This window comes from Macaca fascicularis, chromosome 17 (assembly GCF_037993035.2).
Source record: "Macaca fascicularis isolate 582-1 chromosome 17, T2T-MFA8v1.1".
Classification (NCBI taxonomy): Eukaryota; Metazoa; Chordata; class Mammalia; order Primates; family Cercopithecidae; genus Macaca; species Macaca fascicularis.
Window position 1 is genome coordinate 1442975 of NC_088391.1, and position 17998 is coordinate 1460972.

Here is a 17998-nt window from a genome sequence, read left to right on the forward strand (position 1 = left end):
CAGGGGTCCACTTCCCCTGTCCCACACATTCCTCACCTGTGGGACGTAAGCTCTGGGTCTGCAGGGTGATGGCGCAGGAATCCACCAACTTGTCCCACAGCCGCTGGGGACAGGGCTTCTGTTCGCAAGTCCCTGTTAAACATTTCTTTCTGAGAAATTGGACGTGTCAGCCTTTTTCTTTGTCCCCTCAGCTTCTTTGGACTTTGGAAATAGGTTTGCATAGAACCTGTTCACCATGGAACATTTATTGAGCCTTTATTATGTGTCAGCATTTTTCACTAATTATTTTACTGAATTCTCTGGTAGCCTTATTATTTTCGTACGAGAAAACCAAGGCTTAGGTAAGTTAAGTAAATGTCCAATGTCACACAGTTAGAATGTTCCAAAGCCAGGATTTGCCTGTAGTCAGTCTAACTTCAGACCTCCAGTGAACACACTACACTTTATTGCCACGCATTAGGGAGGACAGGTTCAGAGGGGAAGACCACACATTTAGTTTTGCATGAATAGTATTTTTATAATTGGCATAGTTTATTTTACAATTATCCATATTGTCAGATAGTTGGGATACTGTCGATGGACAATATTCTGCGTAGGGTATTTTGTACATGAACCTAAGTAAATCTTTACTGATTTACTTAGTAAATTTATAAAAAACTTTATAAATCAGTAAAGATTTACTTAGGATAAATTAGTAGAAGAGGAAGTAGTTGGTAAATTGATAGGAAATTTTAAAAATCTTGGTATACTTTGCCAGACACCTCGCACAATGAACAAGAATGCTGGGTAGACCATGGCTTGGGTAATTTTTTCACTGGGAGATGCATAATAGGATTGTTTTTATTTCAACTCGCCAATCTGGACTTGGACATCTGATTTTAATCCCATCTTTCTGGCTGTTGACATTGAATTTGTTGAGCCTCAGACTTGTCCTTCGGAATGTGCTTGGGCCATTGTCTGATGGCCCTCGTGGTAGGGGTAGTGCCTGGAAGAGAATGGAAGGAGGATGGCACTGTTCACACACACAAACACACCCCTCACGGAGTAAAACAGGTACTTCTGCAGCTGAGTCACAGCCACAGCCCAGCTGTCTCTTAGGCCACCTAGGAATTTCCTGGCCATGTTTACCTTTTCACAACCACCTTTCCAGAATTCCCTGTCATATTGACCTTCGGAGTGATCTCTGAGGTTGGTGAAAAAATAAGATGAGATTTTTTAAAAACATGATCCACCCTTTCTGGATTGACTGCCTTCTTGTTTGGTGGTGAAAGGGCAGGAACAGAAGAAAGTTGAACACACGGCAGGATATGTGTGAGCCTGATTTGGTTGGAGCAGGATCAAGAGAATTGATTGTTCTTAGCTCTTTCTTTTAAAAAAAAAAATTTTTATGGCAGACTGATAACCTGGCATTTGTAGATATTTTCAAAGCATTGTTTCAAATAGAAAATACTATGTAAACTGAGACAAAAAGTTGATCATGCGCAGCTCTGTAATGCAATGCCCTAAATTTTTCTTCTTTTCTTTTTACTGATTTTTTTTTTTTGAGACATTCTTGCTCTGTTGCTAGGCTGCAGTGCAGTGGCACTGTTGTAGCTCACTGCAGCCTCAAATTCCTGGGCTGAAAAGATTCTCCTGCTTCAGACTCCCTGGTAGCTGAGATTATAGACTTGAACTACCATACCCAGCTAATTAAAAGAAATATATTTTGTAGAGATGGGGTCTCACTGTGTCGCTCAGGCTGTCTTTTCCTTTTTAAAATGCTCTTTTCTGGGGAACTAACACAAGATTGGTGGTTTCTCCAAGGCATAGCGCCACTGCATGGAAAATTTAGCACCACTGCATGGAAAATTTAAAGCCACGCTTAAAAGTGTTTTTGAGGTTAAATTCAGAATCTGTTGAAAAATCAAAGTAATTTTCTGACTTCCAAGATGCGTATATCGAAACCCAACACAAATGAGTCCTGTTCAGTGTTACTGTGGTTGTGTGGTTGCTAAATCTCGGAACCAATTTCTGTGACAGCCACATGAAGACCTGCCAGCGTGTGACAGAGGAGTCCACAGGTGACTGCATCTGAGGAAGGTCTTTGTGTGTGAGTTAACCATCTTTGTGGAGGTATAACTACATGCAATCAAATGCACACATTTTAAGTGTATGCTTCAGTGAATTTTGACGAATGTGTACAACCACGTAGCCACCATGCCAATCAAGATATGGAACATTTCCACGTAAGGTTCTCCTGTGCTCTTTGCAATTTTCCCTCCAAACCCCTGCCCCAGGCAACGACTCATCTGATTTCTATCACCAGAGATTAGTTCCGCCAACTCTAGAACTTCATGTCAGTGTTGTCATACAGCATGAATTCTTTTGTGTCCAGCTTATTTTGCCCTCAGAGTGATATTTTTGAGAGTCACCATGTGTAGGTGTGTGTCAAGTTCATTTTTTCACGGCTGAGCAGTAGAGTTTCTATGGTATGAACATTCCATGGTTTTTCCATTCACCTGTTGATGGATACCTGGGCAGTTTTATTTTTAACCCCCAAGTGTTGGTTTTTGTGAATTAAGCTTCTGTGAATCTTTGCGTACAAGTCTTTTTACGAAAACATGTTTTTATTACTATGTCTAGAAATGGAACACATGAATGGTATTATAAGTCTATGTTTACAAGAAATGGCCAATCTCTTTTTCAATATGGTAGTACCATTTTCTATTCCTACCAGCAAGGTATAAGAGTTTTAGCCAGTCCTGGCAACATACAGAGACCCTGTCTCTGTAAAATTAAAAATAATAAAATCAGTGGGGTGTGGTGGTGTGCACCTGTGGTCCCAGCTACTCAGGAGGCTGATGTGGGAAGATTGCTTGAGCCTAGGAGGTTGAGACTGCTGTGAGCCATGATCGTGCCATTGCACTGTAGCCTGGGCAACAGAATGAGACACTGTCTGAAAAAAAAAAAAAGGAGTTTAGGTTGCTTCACATCTTTGTCAGCACTTAACACAATTAATCTTCTCAATTTTAGCCATTCTAGTGGATGTGAAGATATCCTAACATGGTAATTGACATTATCTGATGATGATGTTGAGGATCTTTTCATGTGCTTTTTGGCCATATGTATATCTTCTTCTATGAAAATCTGTTTTCTGAATTCTAATTTTTTTTTTTTTTTTTTGATACGGAGTCTCACTCTGTTGCCTAGGCTGGCCGGATCTCAGCTCACTGCAAGCTCCACCTCCCGGGTTTACGCCATTCTCCTGCCTCAGCCTCCCGAGTAGCTGGGACTACAGGCACCGCCACCTCGCCCGGCTAGTTTTTTGTATTTTTTAGTGGAGACGGGGTTTCACCATGTTAGCCCATGTTGGGATGGTCTCGATCTCCTGACCTCATGATCTGCCCGTCTCGGCCTCCCAAAGTGCTGGGATTACAGGCTTAAGCCACTGCGCCCGGCCTCTTTCTTTTTTTCTTTTTTTCTTTTTTTTTTTTTTGAGACAGAGTCTCACTCTGTCACCCAGGCTGGAGTGCAGTGGCATGATCTGAGCTCATTGCAGTCTCCTGTGTTCAAGCGTTTCTCATGCCTCAGCCTCCTGAGAAGCTAGGATTACAGGTATGCACGACCACGCCTGGGTAATTTTTGTATTTTTAATAGAGATGGTGTTTTGCCACATTGGTCCAGCTGGTCTTGAACTCCTGGTCTCAAATGATCCACCTGCCTCATCCTCCCAAAGTGCTGGGATTACAGGCGTGAGCCACTGTGCCCAGCCTTTACTGTGAATTCTTATCATGCACATTTCAACTGTGCTTGCTTGCTCTTGCTCTCTTTCTTTCTTTCTTTCTTTTCTTTCTTTTCTTTCTTTTCTTTCCTTTCTTTTCTTTCTTTTCTTTCTTTTCTCTTTCTTTCTTTCTTTCTTTCTTTCCTTTCTTTCCTTTCTTTCATGGAGTCTTGCTCTGTCACCCAGGCTGGAGTGCAGTGGCACAATCTCGACTCACTTCAACCTCTGCCTCCCAAGTTCAAACAATTCTTCTGCCTCAGCCTCCTGAGTAGCTGGGATTACAGGCACCTGCCACCATGCCCGGCTAATTTTTGTATTTTTTAGTAGAGATGGGGTTTCGACATGTTGGGCAGGCTGATCTCGAACTCCTGACCTCAGGTAATCTGCCTGCTTTGGCCTCCCAAAGTGCTGGGATTACAGGCATGAGCCACCGTGCCTGGCCCGTATTAACTCTTTTGATCTAGAGCCCAAAAACAAAACACACACACACACACACACACACACACAGAAACAGGGCTGGCACTGTTATCCCCCTTTAGCACAGAGGGAGCTTTCCCAGGGACAGGAGCTGAGTAGCTTTTCTGTTTTCAGCACTGAGCTACAGAACGATCAGGAATTCAAGAACAGCAGACTTGGTCCCAGTTCCTTCTACAGCAGCTCTTGATCTAACTGGAGCTTCACGGTGATGACACAGAAAGTCACCAGAGGACCACCAGTGGCCTTCCACACTGTGGTTACACACCCGCCTCCCGCCACGGCGTCTGTAGAGATGATAAGTGCTCGGGGAGACAGAGACCTCGGGAGGACAGACAGCTGCAGAAGCCCTCACTGAAGCCTCGAGCTGTGTTTTGAAGTCTGGGCAAGACTCTTACGAGTGGAGCGCCCGGGCGGAGTGCAGAGTGGGTGCGCGTGGAACTGGAGGGGATACAGACACCCCATGGTAGGGCACGTGTGGGACAGAGACCAGCCTGCCAGGCCAGATGTCAGGGGAGGAGTCCTGGGGAGACAGGATTTCCGTGGTTCCTAAGGCTGACATACAGGCCTGAGGGTCCCTGTGCCCTCCCCAGCTCTCAGGGTCCCGTGGGTGGAGATGAGGCCTGGTCCAGCATATCTCACTCTCCCTCCCGTGTAGAAACCAAACTCGAAGCTCTGCCCACAGCCCTGCCACATGGTGGCTTCCTCAGGTGTGAGAGCAATGGGTCTGGTGAGGAAGTCACGCCCCTTAAAGAACCCGCCACAGCACGGGGGCCTGATTACTGTCTTCAGGCATTTGAGGGCTGCCTCCATGACGTGTCCTGCTCTACAGATAGTGGGTTCCCCATGTTTGCTGAACTGAACCACATGTTAAACTCTCCTTGCCATAGTCACTGCCCTAGCTGGGGCATCGTTAACACTCCTGACCTGCACTATTACAGGACAATTTCAGCCCCTCAAGTCCGGCAGCCTCTCTTCCCCACCCTCTCCCAAACACAGTCAGTCACCTCTGCCTTCAACCTTGAGCACCTTGCATCGTCCTAGAGTGACCGTGGCCTACAAGGCGCCCCTCCATGGGACCCCAGCAAACCTTCTCTATCTGCTTCCACTGTGTCCCCGCCCACCACAGATACCTGTGCTTAATGGCATCTGGCCTGGACAAGCCCTGTGCCCTGCCCACACGCCTGCCCACGCCTGCCCACGCTTGTCCACACCTGCCCACGCTTGTCCACACCTGCCCACGCCTGCCCACGCTTGTCCACACCTTCCCACGCCTTCCCACACCTGCCCACGCCTGCCCACGCCTGCCCACGATTGCCCACACCTGCCCACGCTTGCCCACACCTGCGCATGCCGTCAAAGTGCTTCCTTGCATGCACCTGCTCCAGACCCCACTCAAATGCGCACTCCTGCTTCTCCCAGGCAGAATTCATTTCCTCCTCCACTCCGCCCCATAGCACCTTGTTCCTACCCGCCCCCGCCCCGCCCCGCCCCGCCCCGCCCCGCTGCATTGTACTATTGCCAGGCGCCTTGCAGAACCGTTCACTGCTCAGGGGTGGCCGCCTCTAGCCGCAGGATGTTAGCTGCCATGGTCAGAGACCCTGTGTTTGAATCTCTGCAAAATGCATGACATGAACAGGTCCATGGAGGCAGGAAAGTGAGTTGCTTCTGCCACTCCAGTAGCAGAGCCCAGTCAAGGCCAGGAAGTTGAGGACAAATTTTACCTTAGTTTTAAAAAGCTCACTTTTTCCCCCCCGTTTTTATTCGTTTGCTTGCTTTTAAAACTGCAGCATTCCATAATGGGGAAATTGACCTCACCTCCCCAAATACCAATCTGTATGTAAGGGTTTGAGCAGCACCTGCCAGCCCATTTGTCCTGGATATTACTGATGGAGTCCCTTTGATCCTGGTCTCTAACACCACAACGGCCCAGAGCTCTGTGTGGCCCCACGGCTGGAGGTGAGGGAGCAACTGTGGGGAGGGGGGAGGGGGACCTTCAAAAGGCTCTTTGCTCTGTGAGCTAAGCCAGGGGTTCCCAGTCTTTTGCATGCACTTACAAATCCCTGGGGAGCTTTAAAAAAAAAAAAATCCGGGGCCAGGTGCGGTGCTTCACGTCTGTAATCTCAGCACTTTGGGAGGCTGAGGCGGGCGGATCACGAGGTCACCTGGCTGACACGGTGAAACCCCTAAAAATACAAAAAATTAGCCGGGCGTGGTGGCGGCGCCTGTGGTCCCAGCTACTCTGGAGGCTGAGGCAGGAGAATCGTTTGAACCCAGAGGCAGGGGTTGCAGTGAGCTGAGATCATGCCGCTGCACTCCAGCCTGGGCGACAGAGCTGCCTAATTGTTCTAAACAAACAAACAACAAAAACAGAGGAAGAACTAAACAACCCTACATCACACTGAGGATGGGGCGGTAGCCAGGCAGCAGTATTTTCTAAGAGCCCTGGAGGTGAATCTTTATGCAGAAAAAGTCGAGGATTAGTGGGGCCTTAGCCTGTGGCAGAACTTTACTGAGGCTGCCTGTGTGAAATTAGAAGTGTGATCGACTGGACCCGGATCCTGGTCCCGTATTGGGAACTGGCATATTGCAGAGGTCAGATGGCGTGCAGAGGGCCCTGGCATCCGTCTGAATGGATGAGCAGGCCTGGGTGCACTTTGGTCAGTGGAAAGAGGAGTTTGAGTGCTCAGTGTGGTGAGGGGAGACCACTGTGAAGACGACCAGTCTGTGGGGTGGAGGGTGCTGAACGTCATCACCACGGGGGCCTGTCCCGGGGTGGCCCACCCGAGTCATTCAGGTTCCTTCTCTGCGCATTGGGATGGTCCTGCTGTTACTAGGAAAACATTGAGCTGCTTACATAGTATGATTCCAATCTCTGCCTCTCAGGGGTAATTAAGAGAATAAGTGGAAAGCAAGCCAATGATTTATTTTCAAGGAATGTGCCAGGAACCAAGGATTCCAAAATTAATAATTAATCGTTGCTGCCCTGAAGAGTCTCTGAGATTGGTAGGGGAGAAAGAACATGTAAATAAAAAGTAGTACAATGTGATAATGCCATTGGGGAAATTAGTATGTTCCATGCTCAAGCCCTGGCAAAAATAAGTGCTAGTTTCCTAACGGCCCCCTGAGACGAACCGGGTCCGTGCTGCGTAATTTACTTCACGCTCAGCACCCTGTGGGCATTCCACAGTCCAGGGTGCTGCAGTTCAAAGGTTATATGACTTGCTAAAATCTTCGGGTTAAGAAGAGGCCAAGGTGGGCTTTGGATGAGCTGCATCTGCCTCCTGAACACAAGGGTTCATCTGCTGCTCTCTCGCTTCCTCCAGCAATGGCCCTGAGCTGAGAGGGAGCATGTGAGTTCGTGCAAGTTTCAAGAAGGGAGGTGAGCCTTAGATGAATAAGAGTCCTGGGAGGAGGATAAGGGTGGGGATCACGTTTGTGTGGTTCACTGCTGAATCCCAGTGTCTGGCGCATAGTAGGCACTTGCTGGGGAGTTGGATGAGGAAATGGGAGGGAGGGATCTGAAGGAATCCACAGGAGCCGAACACGGAGAACCGCACGCAGCTCTGTGCAGGTTGGGGGATACTGGGCTCAGATGCAGCTGGAGCAGCAGGTAAAGGCCACATCACTTCTGGCTTGTGTGGGCACCAGAGTGTGCCCATGTTACTGAGCAATCAGTGGGTTCACTGCCCAATGTGCACACATGGCCAATACCATGGCACCAGCTTTTGAAAAAAGAAAACCTTTTTGCTGGTAGTCTGGCAAGGAGACAGAAAAAAACCACTCACATCTGCCTCCCCAGGCTGGGGGCTGGGCCGGATTTTATAAGGATAGGGTAATGAGGGGTGGTGTGTTTGGATCTTGCAATGAGGTGCTGCTGGGAGGTGTGATCTGATTGGATCCTGCCATGGAGTGATGCCAAAGCTCCATCTGATTGGATCCTGGATCCTGGATCCTGCCGTGTGTGCTCTGCTTCTTAATGCAACCCCTGCTCCTCAGTCTGAGCCCTTAGATTCTGCCCACGGTTGCACGCTTGGTTCACTTTGGCATGCTCAGGTTACATGACCTTCAGCTTGGGGTCCATGGCAATTGAAAAGCAACTCGCAACTTCCTTTCATAAAAATTGAACCTGACTGGTCTGGTGCAGTCACACCAGCTCTATCCCATTGATGACAGGACCGCATCATGGGGATTAGAGCAGAGAGGTCATAGTAACTAGCATTTTCAAGAGGGCACCCTGATGTCTGGATGAACTTCAGGGCAACAAAATAGCGGGCAGGTGAGCAGTTGAAGACACCCAGACACTGGGCCTGACCAAGGTGGGGTGGTGGGGATGGCACAGGAGGACACAGGATGGGAATTAATGAGGGCAGGGGCTTTGTCTTGCTCACTGATAAGTCCGTGGCACATAGAGGGTGATCGTGAATGGTGCACAGCCCTGTGACTCAGAGCACCGACGAGCCTGGGCAGGGCCTCCACACGCCAGAGATGCGGGATGGGTGCATAGGCATGTTCCACTCATGGAGAAAGAAGGTGGCCCAGCAATTCCACCCCCAGACAAACCCAAGGGAAGGGAAAACAGGCATCCATATAAAGACATGCACACAAGTACTCACAGCAGCATGATTCACAGTAGCCAAAAAGTGGAGAGAGTCAATGTCCATCAGCCGGCAGGCAGATAAACTAAATGTGGCCTATCCACACAGTGCAATACTTATTCAGCCTTAGAAAGGATGTGGTGGCTCGCATCTGTAATCCCAGTACTTTGGGAGACCGAAGCGGGCAGATCACTTGAGGTCAGGAGTTTGAGACCAGCCTGGCCAGCATGGTGAAATTCCATCTCTACTAAAAATACAAAAAAATTAGCCAGACATAGTGGCACATGCCTGTAGTCCCAGCTACCTGGGAGGCTGAGGCAGGAGAATGGCTTGAACCTGGGAGGCAGAGGTTGCAGTGAGCCAAAATCACGCCATCACACTCTAGCTTGCACGACAGAGCAAGACTCTGTGGGGGAAAAAAAAAAAAAGGATGGAAGCACGGGTGCATGCTCCAACATGATGAACCTCATAAAATCATGCTAAGTGACAGATGTCAGTCATGAAAGGACATATAGTGTATGATTCCATGTATATGAAATGCCCATGACTGCCAGATCCATAGAGACAAAATAGATAAGCAGTTGTCAGAGGCTGTGGGGAGAGAAGAATGATGTATGCAAGGTTTCTTTTTGGCGTGATAAAAATGTCCTGAAATGAGGGGTGATGGTTGCACAATTCTGTGAATACACTGAAAACCCTGGGTTGTACAGTTTAAAAGTGTGAGTTTCATGATAAGTGATGCATATCTCAACAAAGTCATTATTTTAAAAAATGAAGGTGGAAGAGTTTGCTTGTGGCCAAGATCATATGAAGTGATTCTCTTTGATGGCAGCTAGGGGCTTGTGTTCTCAACACCCTTTTCTGTGGCACTCAAGGCTTGTTCTCCAGTAGCCTTTAATAACTGGGGGCAGGCAGGTGGTCACTCTCAGCCTCCACTCTTGGCCACTCTCTTGTGGGCAGACAGAGTGCCACAGGAGTGGGACAGGGCACAGGCCGGGGGACAGAGGGTCCCAGTGGCCAACTTTATTTGTGCTGGAATCCCCCCTAGAGTTGGGAAACACCAGGTTGGGAAACATCCTATGAGTCCACGTCCCCTGGGCCGCTTTGTTGTAACGTGACATAAAGGCTGATGAATGACGTCAAGCAAATGTGGAACCTGCAATTCTCTGAATTGTTCTCTTCCCTTCTGTGGAGCCAGAGATCCTGTAAGATGCTCCTTTGGCTCCTGCCAAGCACCCAGGATGCCGGTTCTCAGTCCTGGGGCTGACGGTGACTCAGGAGTGGGTGTCAGCCAGGTGCGGGAGAAGGAGGGGTGTGAGTGAGGAGGATGAGAAGGGGGAGGTAGTGAGGGGTGAGGGATGCGAGGAGGAAGGGGTGCGGATTGCAGCAGCCCCCTGGCACCATCCAGCAGAGTGATTCGGGTTCACTGGCACCCTCGGGCGGAAGCAATCCTTCACGGAGGGCCATGGCTCTCCCCACTCTCCTTGGAGACTCAAGCCACAGTCTGAGCTCCCGGGTGTAACTGGGGCTCATGGATTCGCCATCTGCCATCTCTGCCACGTCAGGAAAGTAGTCACTGGGGATCTCTGGGGATCTGGGCCGCAGCCTGCTGTCACCCCAGCACTGCCTGAACCGGGCCCAGGCGGGAGCCTTGGAACTGGCCCCGGGAGCGCATTCCCACAGGGAAAGACATTCTGTCCTGGGTTTGGCTGGTCAGTGTGCATCGTCTGTTTGAGTCTCGGCAGGGAGGGAGAACACAAGAATCATCGAGGTATCTACAGAGAGCACAGACGATGACGCAGGCACTGAGCTCCATCGTCCGTGCAGAAACATTCTCACGGGCTCCCTGCAGTTAACTTCTTCTTCATGCAGCCTTTTCTGTTGAAAACATTAAACATACACTCGGGTCTCAGAATAACTGTGAGAATGGACAGTTTATCGTCACATCTTTTTTCCCTTGCTGATCTTTAGTGTCACTATGACCTCAGGACCGAATCTGAGCGTTTTCACCACCTAGAGGCATGGAAACTTCTCTGCATTAGAGTTTTCTTTTCTTTTTTTTTTTTTTTTTGAGACGGAGTCTCGCTCTGTCGCCCAGGCTGGAGTGCAGTGGCCGGATCTCAGCTCACTGCAAGCTCCGCCTCCCGGGTTCACGCCATTCTCCTGCCTCAGCCTCCAAGGAGCTGGGACCACAGGCGCCGCCACCTCGCCTGGCTAATTTTTTTTTTTTTTTGTATTTTTAGTAGAGACGGGGTGTCACCGTGTTAGCCAGGATGGTCTTGATCTCCTGACCTCGTGATCCGCCTGCCTCGGCCTCCCAAAGTGCTGGGATGACAGGCGTGAGCCACCGCGCCCGGCCTTGCATTAGAGTTTTCATGATAAACAGGAGTCGGAGGAGACGGGAGGGCAGGGCCCCCTGCAGATCTCCTCTTGGAGATGACCAGAGGCAGAACCCAGTACCATGCACAATGGGGTCAGTATAGCAAATAAAGTCCCCTGCAAGGTCCTTCAGGAGCATGTCTGCCAACACCTTCCAGGGGCCTTCTACAGGACCACTGTCCTCCCAGCCACAGCCACTGAGGCCGGGATCTTCTTCCTCCCTCCCTGCAGCCAGGTGTCTGGAGAGGTGTGTTTACCCCCTAAACTTGAGCCTTAGACCACAGCTAGTTATACAATTCTTTGAGCATACGTTCTGTAAGAAAGACTTGGCCCAGGTTGTAGGTCAACATAAACTTTATTATTTTATTTTATTTTTTTGAGGCAGGGTCTGGCTCTATTTCCCAGGCTGGAGTGCAGTAGCACAATCACTGCTCACTGCAGCCTCGAACTCCCGGGCTCAAGGGTTCCTCCAGCCTCAGCCTCCTGAGTAGCTGAGACTAAAGGGATGCGCCACCATACCCGGCTAATTAAATTAAAAAAAAAAAAAAAGTTTTGTAGACACTATGTTGCCCAGGCTAGTCTCAAACTCCTGACCTCAAGTGATCCTCACACCTCAGCCTCCCAAAGTGCTGGGATTATAGTCTAAGCCATCGTACCTGGCCCTGATGTGAACTTTAATAAAGCCCCAGCACCACGGAACATCCTCTTCTTGGGTACTAATGAGGGAATCGCAGCCGGAGCTTGACTATGATGGATGTGAGGACCGGAAGCATTTCAGGGAAGGCACACAGCGCGGGCCGGAGCAGCTCTGGAATGTAGCCCAGCTGACAGCCAAGGGCTCCTGGAAATGACTTCCAGGTGCTGTTTATACTGATGCAGTAGTGATAGCAATGTGATAAGAAGTGGGTTATTTGAAGTTCAAAGACTAATCCAAATTCATACTTCGAGACTAATAATATTTATAAAAACAAGAAAATGAATAATGAAGCTAGTTTTGATCCTTTGAGAGCATCTGCTAAAGTTAAATGTACTGTTTGGAGGCAGGGAAGGAGCGGTGGCTAGGCCGCAGGGCACAGGGGATTGTCAAGGCAGTGAAACCATTCTGTGTGATGTTGTTACGGTGAATGCAAGACATAAAGCGTTTGTCAAAGCTCCTAGTACGTACAACATTAAGAGTGACCCACCTGCAAACCATGGCTGTTAGTTGATAATAAGGCATCCATATTGGTTCATCAACTTTAGCAGAGGTACCAAACTAATTAATGTGAGGTGTTAATTACAGGGGAAACGGGAAGGCTGGGGCACAAGGGAGCACTCTGTACTTTCTGCTCAAATTGTTCTATCATCTGTCTGTCTGTCTGTCTGTCTCTCTCTCTCTGTCTCTCTATTAATTTTAAAAAAGCACTTTGGCTCTTTGCTACATCTGTAGCAATCTAATTTTTTTAGACTGATTGGCTGTGTAGAGTGGAATTTTTCACAAGCAGTGGTGCTGGGAAAAGAGAACTGACGCCCACCATTTGGGCGATCTTGGAGCCTCGGTGTTTTATGAGAGTTTTGCTCTGGAGGCGATGGTGGGTACTCGTACATGACATGAGAATCGGGCTGTGGTTCCCATACATTTACAAATGCCAGCCAATTCCCCTCAGGTGTTTGTCTGAGTGTGCTTGGCAGACCTCCTGTGTTAGATGAGATATGAGTGAAAAAGCACAAATCTTGGGCCCTACCTGAAACTTACCAAAGTGAAGCTAGAGCCCAGAAGTCTGCATGTTTAATCAACACCACAGGGAGCTGGCATGCACGCTGATGTCTGAGAACCACTGGAGTATTATCCCCAGCATATAGCCCCAGCGTTTGCATTTGGTAGGTGCTCGATACAGAAATGAATTTATGGAAGAGGCATGGAACCCCAGGCCATTGCATAGGATTCTTAGAAGAGGTTGGGCAACACGAGATTTTCTCATGATCTAAAATTACCTATAGTTTAAGCAAGCGTGTGAGTAGAAAGGTCATGTGTGCTTTATTAACAACTTATGGGAAAACACACAAAATGATCTAGAACCTTATAATCTGGCTAAATTCATTACAGGAATCAGGGAAAAATAGTGCTGGATCACTTTCCCAGCAGTCACTTTTTAAGGAGAATACAGCTCAATGGCTTAGCTCTCTTCAGAGTGAGATGAGGTTTTGGTTGCAAATCTGGTTTTCTCCAAAGTTCCAAAACCAAGGTAGATTTAGGGACACTGGAATAATATGCCAGCTGTAAGGTTTCTAAAGATTCTGGGAGCAATCACTGCGATGAAATTTTCATAGAAGAATAACATGAGCTCTACAACAAAGAGCTCAAAGAAGAGTCTAATAACAAGGGAGTGTTGACCACAATTCAGTATTTACAACTTAGTTCAGCTGTGCTGGCTTGCCTATTTACTCAACAACTGTTTACTGAGAACCGACTTTGTTTTAGGCATTAAAGCTAAACCTGGGAATAACAAGACAGACAAGGTGTCTGTTCTCATGGAGCTTAGAGGAGGGAGACAGGAAACAAACCACAAAATGAGTTTGATACCTTTGGATGGTAATATGTACTGTGAAGAAAATGAAACATGAATCATGTGGAAAGATGGTCAGGGCAGGCCTCATTAGGAAGGTGACATTTGATGTGAGGCCTGAATGACACAAAGAGCCATCTCGCTGAAGATCTGGGGCAAAGGCGTCACACGTGCAAAGGCCCTGGGGCATGTTCTAGAACTAGAGAAGTTGATATGATGAGAACACAGAGAGGCAGGAAGAGAAGGAGTTTGGTGAAGAGAGGAGTTGGGATTGTGTTTCAAGGGTAACATAAGCCGTTAGAGGTTGTAAGCAGGGGAGTAACACACTCAGATTTAATTTTTTTAGGAACATTCTGCTAATTCTTCAGTTGTGGGGTGAGTTCACAAGTGTTATTTTATTAGTATGCTTTGCAAACTATAAAATATAATGTATGTAATGTTAATAAAATAGAATATTTTATAATTTAAAAGATCCTGTCTTCTGTGTAGGGAATAGTTTACAGAGGTATAAGAGAGATGATATCTGCAGGAGAAGTCAGGTAGAGAAACTACAGAGGGCTTGGACTTGGATGGTAGCAATGGGGATGGAGAGAAACAGACAGGTTCACAAGGTGTTTTGTAGATAAAATCATAGGACTTGCTGATGAGCAAGACGTGGAGAAATAATGAAAAAATGAGAAGAACCAAAGATGACTCATTTTTGGCTTGAGCAACTTAGTGGATGGTGAAAGTATTTACTAAGATGAGGAAGACTGAGGTGGAAGGAAATTAGGGATCATGTTTGGTGGAAAAAATAAGAGTTCTTATTTTGACCATGTTAAGTTTGAGATCCCTATCTTTCCTTCAAATGATATTTAAACTGAATGTGCGATACCAGGTTGACAATTATTTTCTCCCAGCTCATTGAAGCTATTTTTCTATAGTCTTCTGGCTTCTCTCGTTGCTTTTTAAGAAGCCAGTATAATTGTAATTTCTTTGTAGATTGTGCACATTTTTTCTGTGGCTGCCTTTTTTTTTTTTTTTTTTTTTTTTTTTTGGTCTGAGATGGAGTTTTGCTCTTGTTGCCCAGGCTGGAGAGCAGTGGTGCGATCTTGGCTCACTGCTGCCTCCACCTTCCAGTTTCAAGTGATTCTCCTGCCTCAGCCTCCCGAGTAGCTGGGATTACAGGTGCGCGCCACCAAGCCTGGCTAATTTTTGTATTTTTAATAGAGATGGGGTTTCATCATATTGGCCAGGCTGGTCTCCGACTCTTGACCTCATGATCCACCCACCTCAGCCTCCCAAAGTACTGGGATTACAGGGTGAGCCACTGCGCCCAGCCCTATGGCTGCTTTTATGATCATGTGTGTCTCTTTGGTGGTCTGCAGTTTCACTGTGATGCATCCAGTGTGGATTTATTTATTTTTATCCTACTTCAGACCTGTGACCTTGGAATCAGATTTTACATCTTTCATCACTTTTAGAAAATTCTCCTTAACTTGCTCTTTAAATATTCTTCTTTTCTGTTTTCTCCCTCTGAACATATGTGGGACCTTCTTATTCTACCCTCCATATTTCTTAACCCCTCTTTCCTATTTTTCGTCTTTTTATCTTTCAGTGCTAATTTTGAAGTAATTTCCTTTTATTTATCTTCCAGTTCAAAATTGGCTCTTCAGCTGTACTTAATCCATTGTTTAAATTCATTAAACAGTTTTTCATCTTGATGATTATGTTTTTAATTTCTAGAAGTTCTAGCTGAATATTTTTCAAATCTATTCTTTTTATTAGAGGTAGAGATTTAGTCATTTGTTTCCATCTCATTTCCTTTCGTTATACTCTTAACCATTTAAAATACATTTATTTTGAAGTCTTCTAGACTCTCAGGCCAAGAAAGCTTTGTCGTCTTCCTTTGTGTGCTTTTCTAGCCCCCTGTTTCACAAAGGATGCCATTCTTTGAACATTCTCAGGTTTGCCCGCAAAAACGTTCACCATTCTATCTTATTTGGGCCACTACCTCCTAGCCTGTCCTCACACAGATATGAAAACCGAAGGCCCTGATTACCAGAAACCAGGTCAGCAGTGAGAGTGTAAACCGTGAAGCCTTAGGGAAGGCCCAGGACCAGCCTGGGTACTCCAGCATTTAGAGGCCAGGCTGGGGGAGGAGAGGGGGCAAAGAGGCCAGGAAGCAGCGGTAAGTAGGGGGAAAAGAAAACCAAGAGAATATGGTGTTGCAGAAACAAAAAGAAAGGAGTGGATCAAGAAAGAGACAGTGGCTGACTGTGCCAACTGCTAACTGTGCCAAGATGTCAAATAAAATGAGGACGGAGAAGTGATGATGGCATGTGGCAGGAACAGGAGAGGAAGAAGTGGAGGCAGTGATTACAAGCAGTTCTTTTGGGCCTATCTCTCAAGGTGAGGGGAGAGAAATATAGTAAGGGAGATAAGAGATTGGGATCAATGGGGAGTTTAAAGACATAGCAGGTGCCATGTACTAGAGCACTTTATACATTACTCCCAATCGTCCAAGCACACAGAGTCCTACAGTGGGCGGAGGGCGGTGGGCTTCCTGCAGGTGCGGGTCCTTAAGGAGGTGGTGGAAGGGGCTCTGTGACAGAAGCCAGGATATGCCACCCACCCACCGTACAGGAGGATGGAGGGCAGGGGAAACGCATCACGGTGGACAGACGGGAGCTGGGGAAACAGAGATTCCAGTCAACAGATGTGGGTTCAGGTCAACAGCAGAGAGCAAGGATGGGCGGAGGTCTCAGAGTGTGGGGAAAGAGCAGGGCTGGCATGGGAACATGTCAGGTGGGCAGCGACAGCAAGAACTTAAAGTTCTCTGTGCTTCCTTCACGTTGCCAGGTGTTGGAGAAGCATTGCTGTGTGTAGTCCAGTGGCTTTTCTGAGGATTCCTGACTGTGGGCACTTGAGGGTCTGTTACCATCCAGAAAGTCTCCTGCCCGGGACACGAGAACCAAGGCTGGTGCCTGTGCTGGGGATGAGGCCGTGGCTGTTCTCTCTCACCCCCTCAGCCCTCTGAGGAAACAGTTACTGTGGTTTCAAGTCCTGGGATCTCACACCCTTAACCATGTCTACCACCCACTTCTGACCAAGTAGGTGAATCTAAGATGTAATGGGAAGAAATTTACTTTCCCACAAACTAAACATAAAAGCATTCATTAAAAAAGGCATCCCTTGATTACATTAAATGGGATTACATTAATTGTTTTAAATGGGTCTGTATATACAGTAAAACCTATGTGGGTTTTTTTAAAGAAATGCTTCACTGAGATATGATTCACGTACCATACAATTCACCTTCTCAAAGTCTGCAACGTAGTGGTTCTTAGGATATTTGCAGAATTGTGCAACCACAACCACAACCGATTTTAAAGCATTTTTCTCACTTCACAAAGAAAGTTCCTAACTGAGCAGCCACTTCCCATTCTCCCCGCATCCCCCACCGACCTACTTTCTGTCTCAATGGCTGTGCCTATTCTGCACATTTCATAGAAATGGAATCACACATTATTTGTCCTCCTGTGACTGGCTTCTTTTCACTTACTGTCATGTTTCCAAGCCTCACCCATACCGTATCGAGCATGACTATTTCATCCCTTTCTATGGCTAAATAATACTCCATTGTACAAGGATGCCATGCTGTGTGTGTTTATTCATCAGGTGAGGGGCATTTGTGTTGCTTCTACTTTTAGCTAACAGAGGTTGTAGAAATACTGTAAAATAGAGTTTCTCGCCCCACTGCTCCAGCGGTAAAAGCAGCCCAGACTGGCTGGTTAAAACCTGTGCCGTTGACTTGTGCTGACAGGAGCCTGCTCCTCCCCGAGGCCCAGCAGCAACACCTGCTGAGCAACGAGATTCCATGAACGCTACACGCGGACCTGAGTTGGAACCTGGCCTCTCTTGACACGGTGATCAATTTGACGTTAAAATTTGGCCCAAGAAACTGACAATCAAAGGTGATAAGCCACAGTCTAGCTTCGGTTAGATCCGCTTTTTTTTTTTTTTTTAAAGTAATGACTCGGTGTTGCCTCATTGCGCAACAATTTTCTAAATCGCTAAATTGACCTTCATTGTATGATCAGATAGTGACATGAAAAACATTGATCTTAGTCACAGGTTACAGCTGCATCTTAGAACCATCCTAACACCAGGTGCAGGAAGCAAAACTTATTATGTGACACGCATGTAGGCCAATCTTCTGCCAGAGGCACGATGCATCACGGGTGGAGCCCAGACCCCTG

The 17998-nt window shown here is 47.2% G+C and overlaps 1 protein-coding gene across 10 annotated transcripts in view; it reads left to right on the plus strand.

The window, feature by feature from the left end:
• Positions 1-17660, plus strand: part of CRYL1 (crystallin lambda 1) — a 172930-nt gene extending 155270 nt beyond the window's left edge. For 9 of the 10 annotated variants that reach the window (XM_065532941.2, XM_074021665.1, XM_015439026.4 and 6 more), the window contains one exon: positions 16599-17389. In XM_065532941.2, coding sequence (XP_065389013.1) covers positions 16599-16642 — 44 coding nt within the window. In that variant the 3' untranslated portion in view covers positions 16643-17389. Of the gene's footprint in view, positions 1-16598; positions 17390-17562 lie in introns of those variants that run through there. The other variant, XR_012426712.1, reaches the window with a different exon arrangement.
• Positions 17661-17998: the final 338 nt, after the last annotated feature.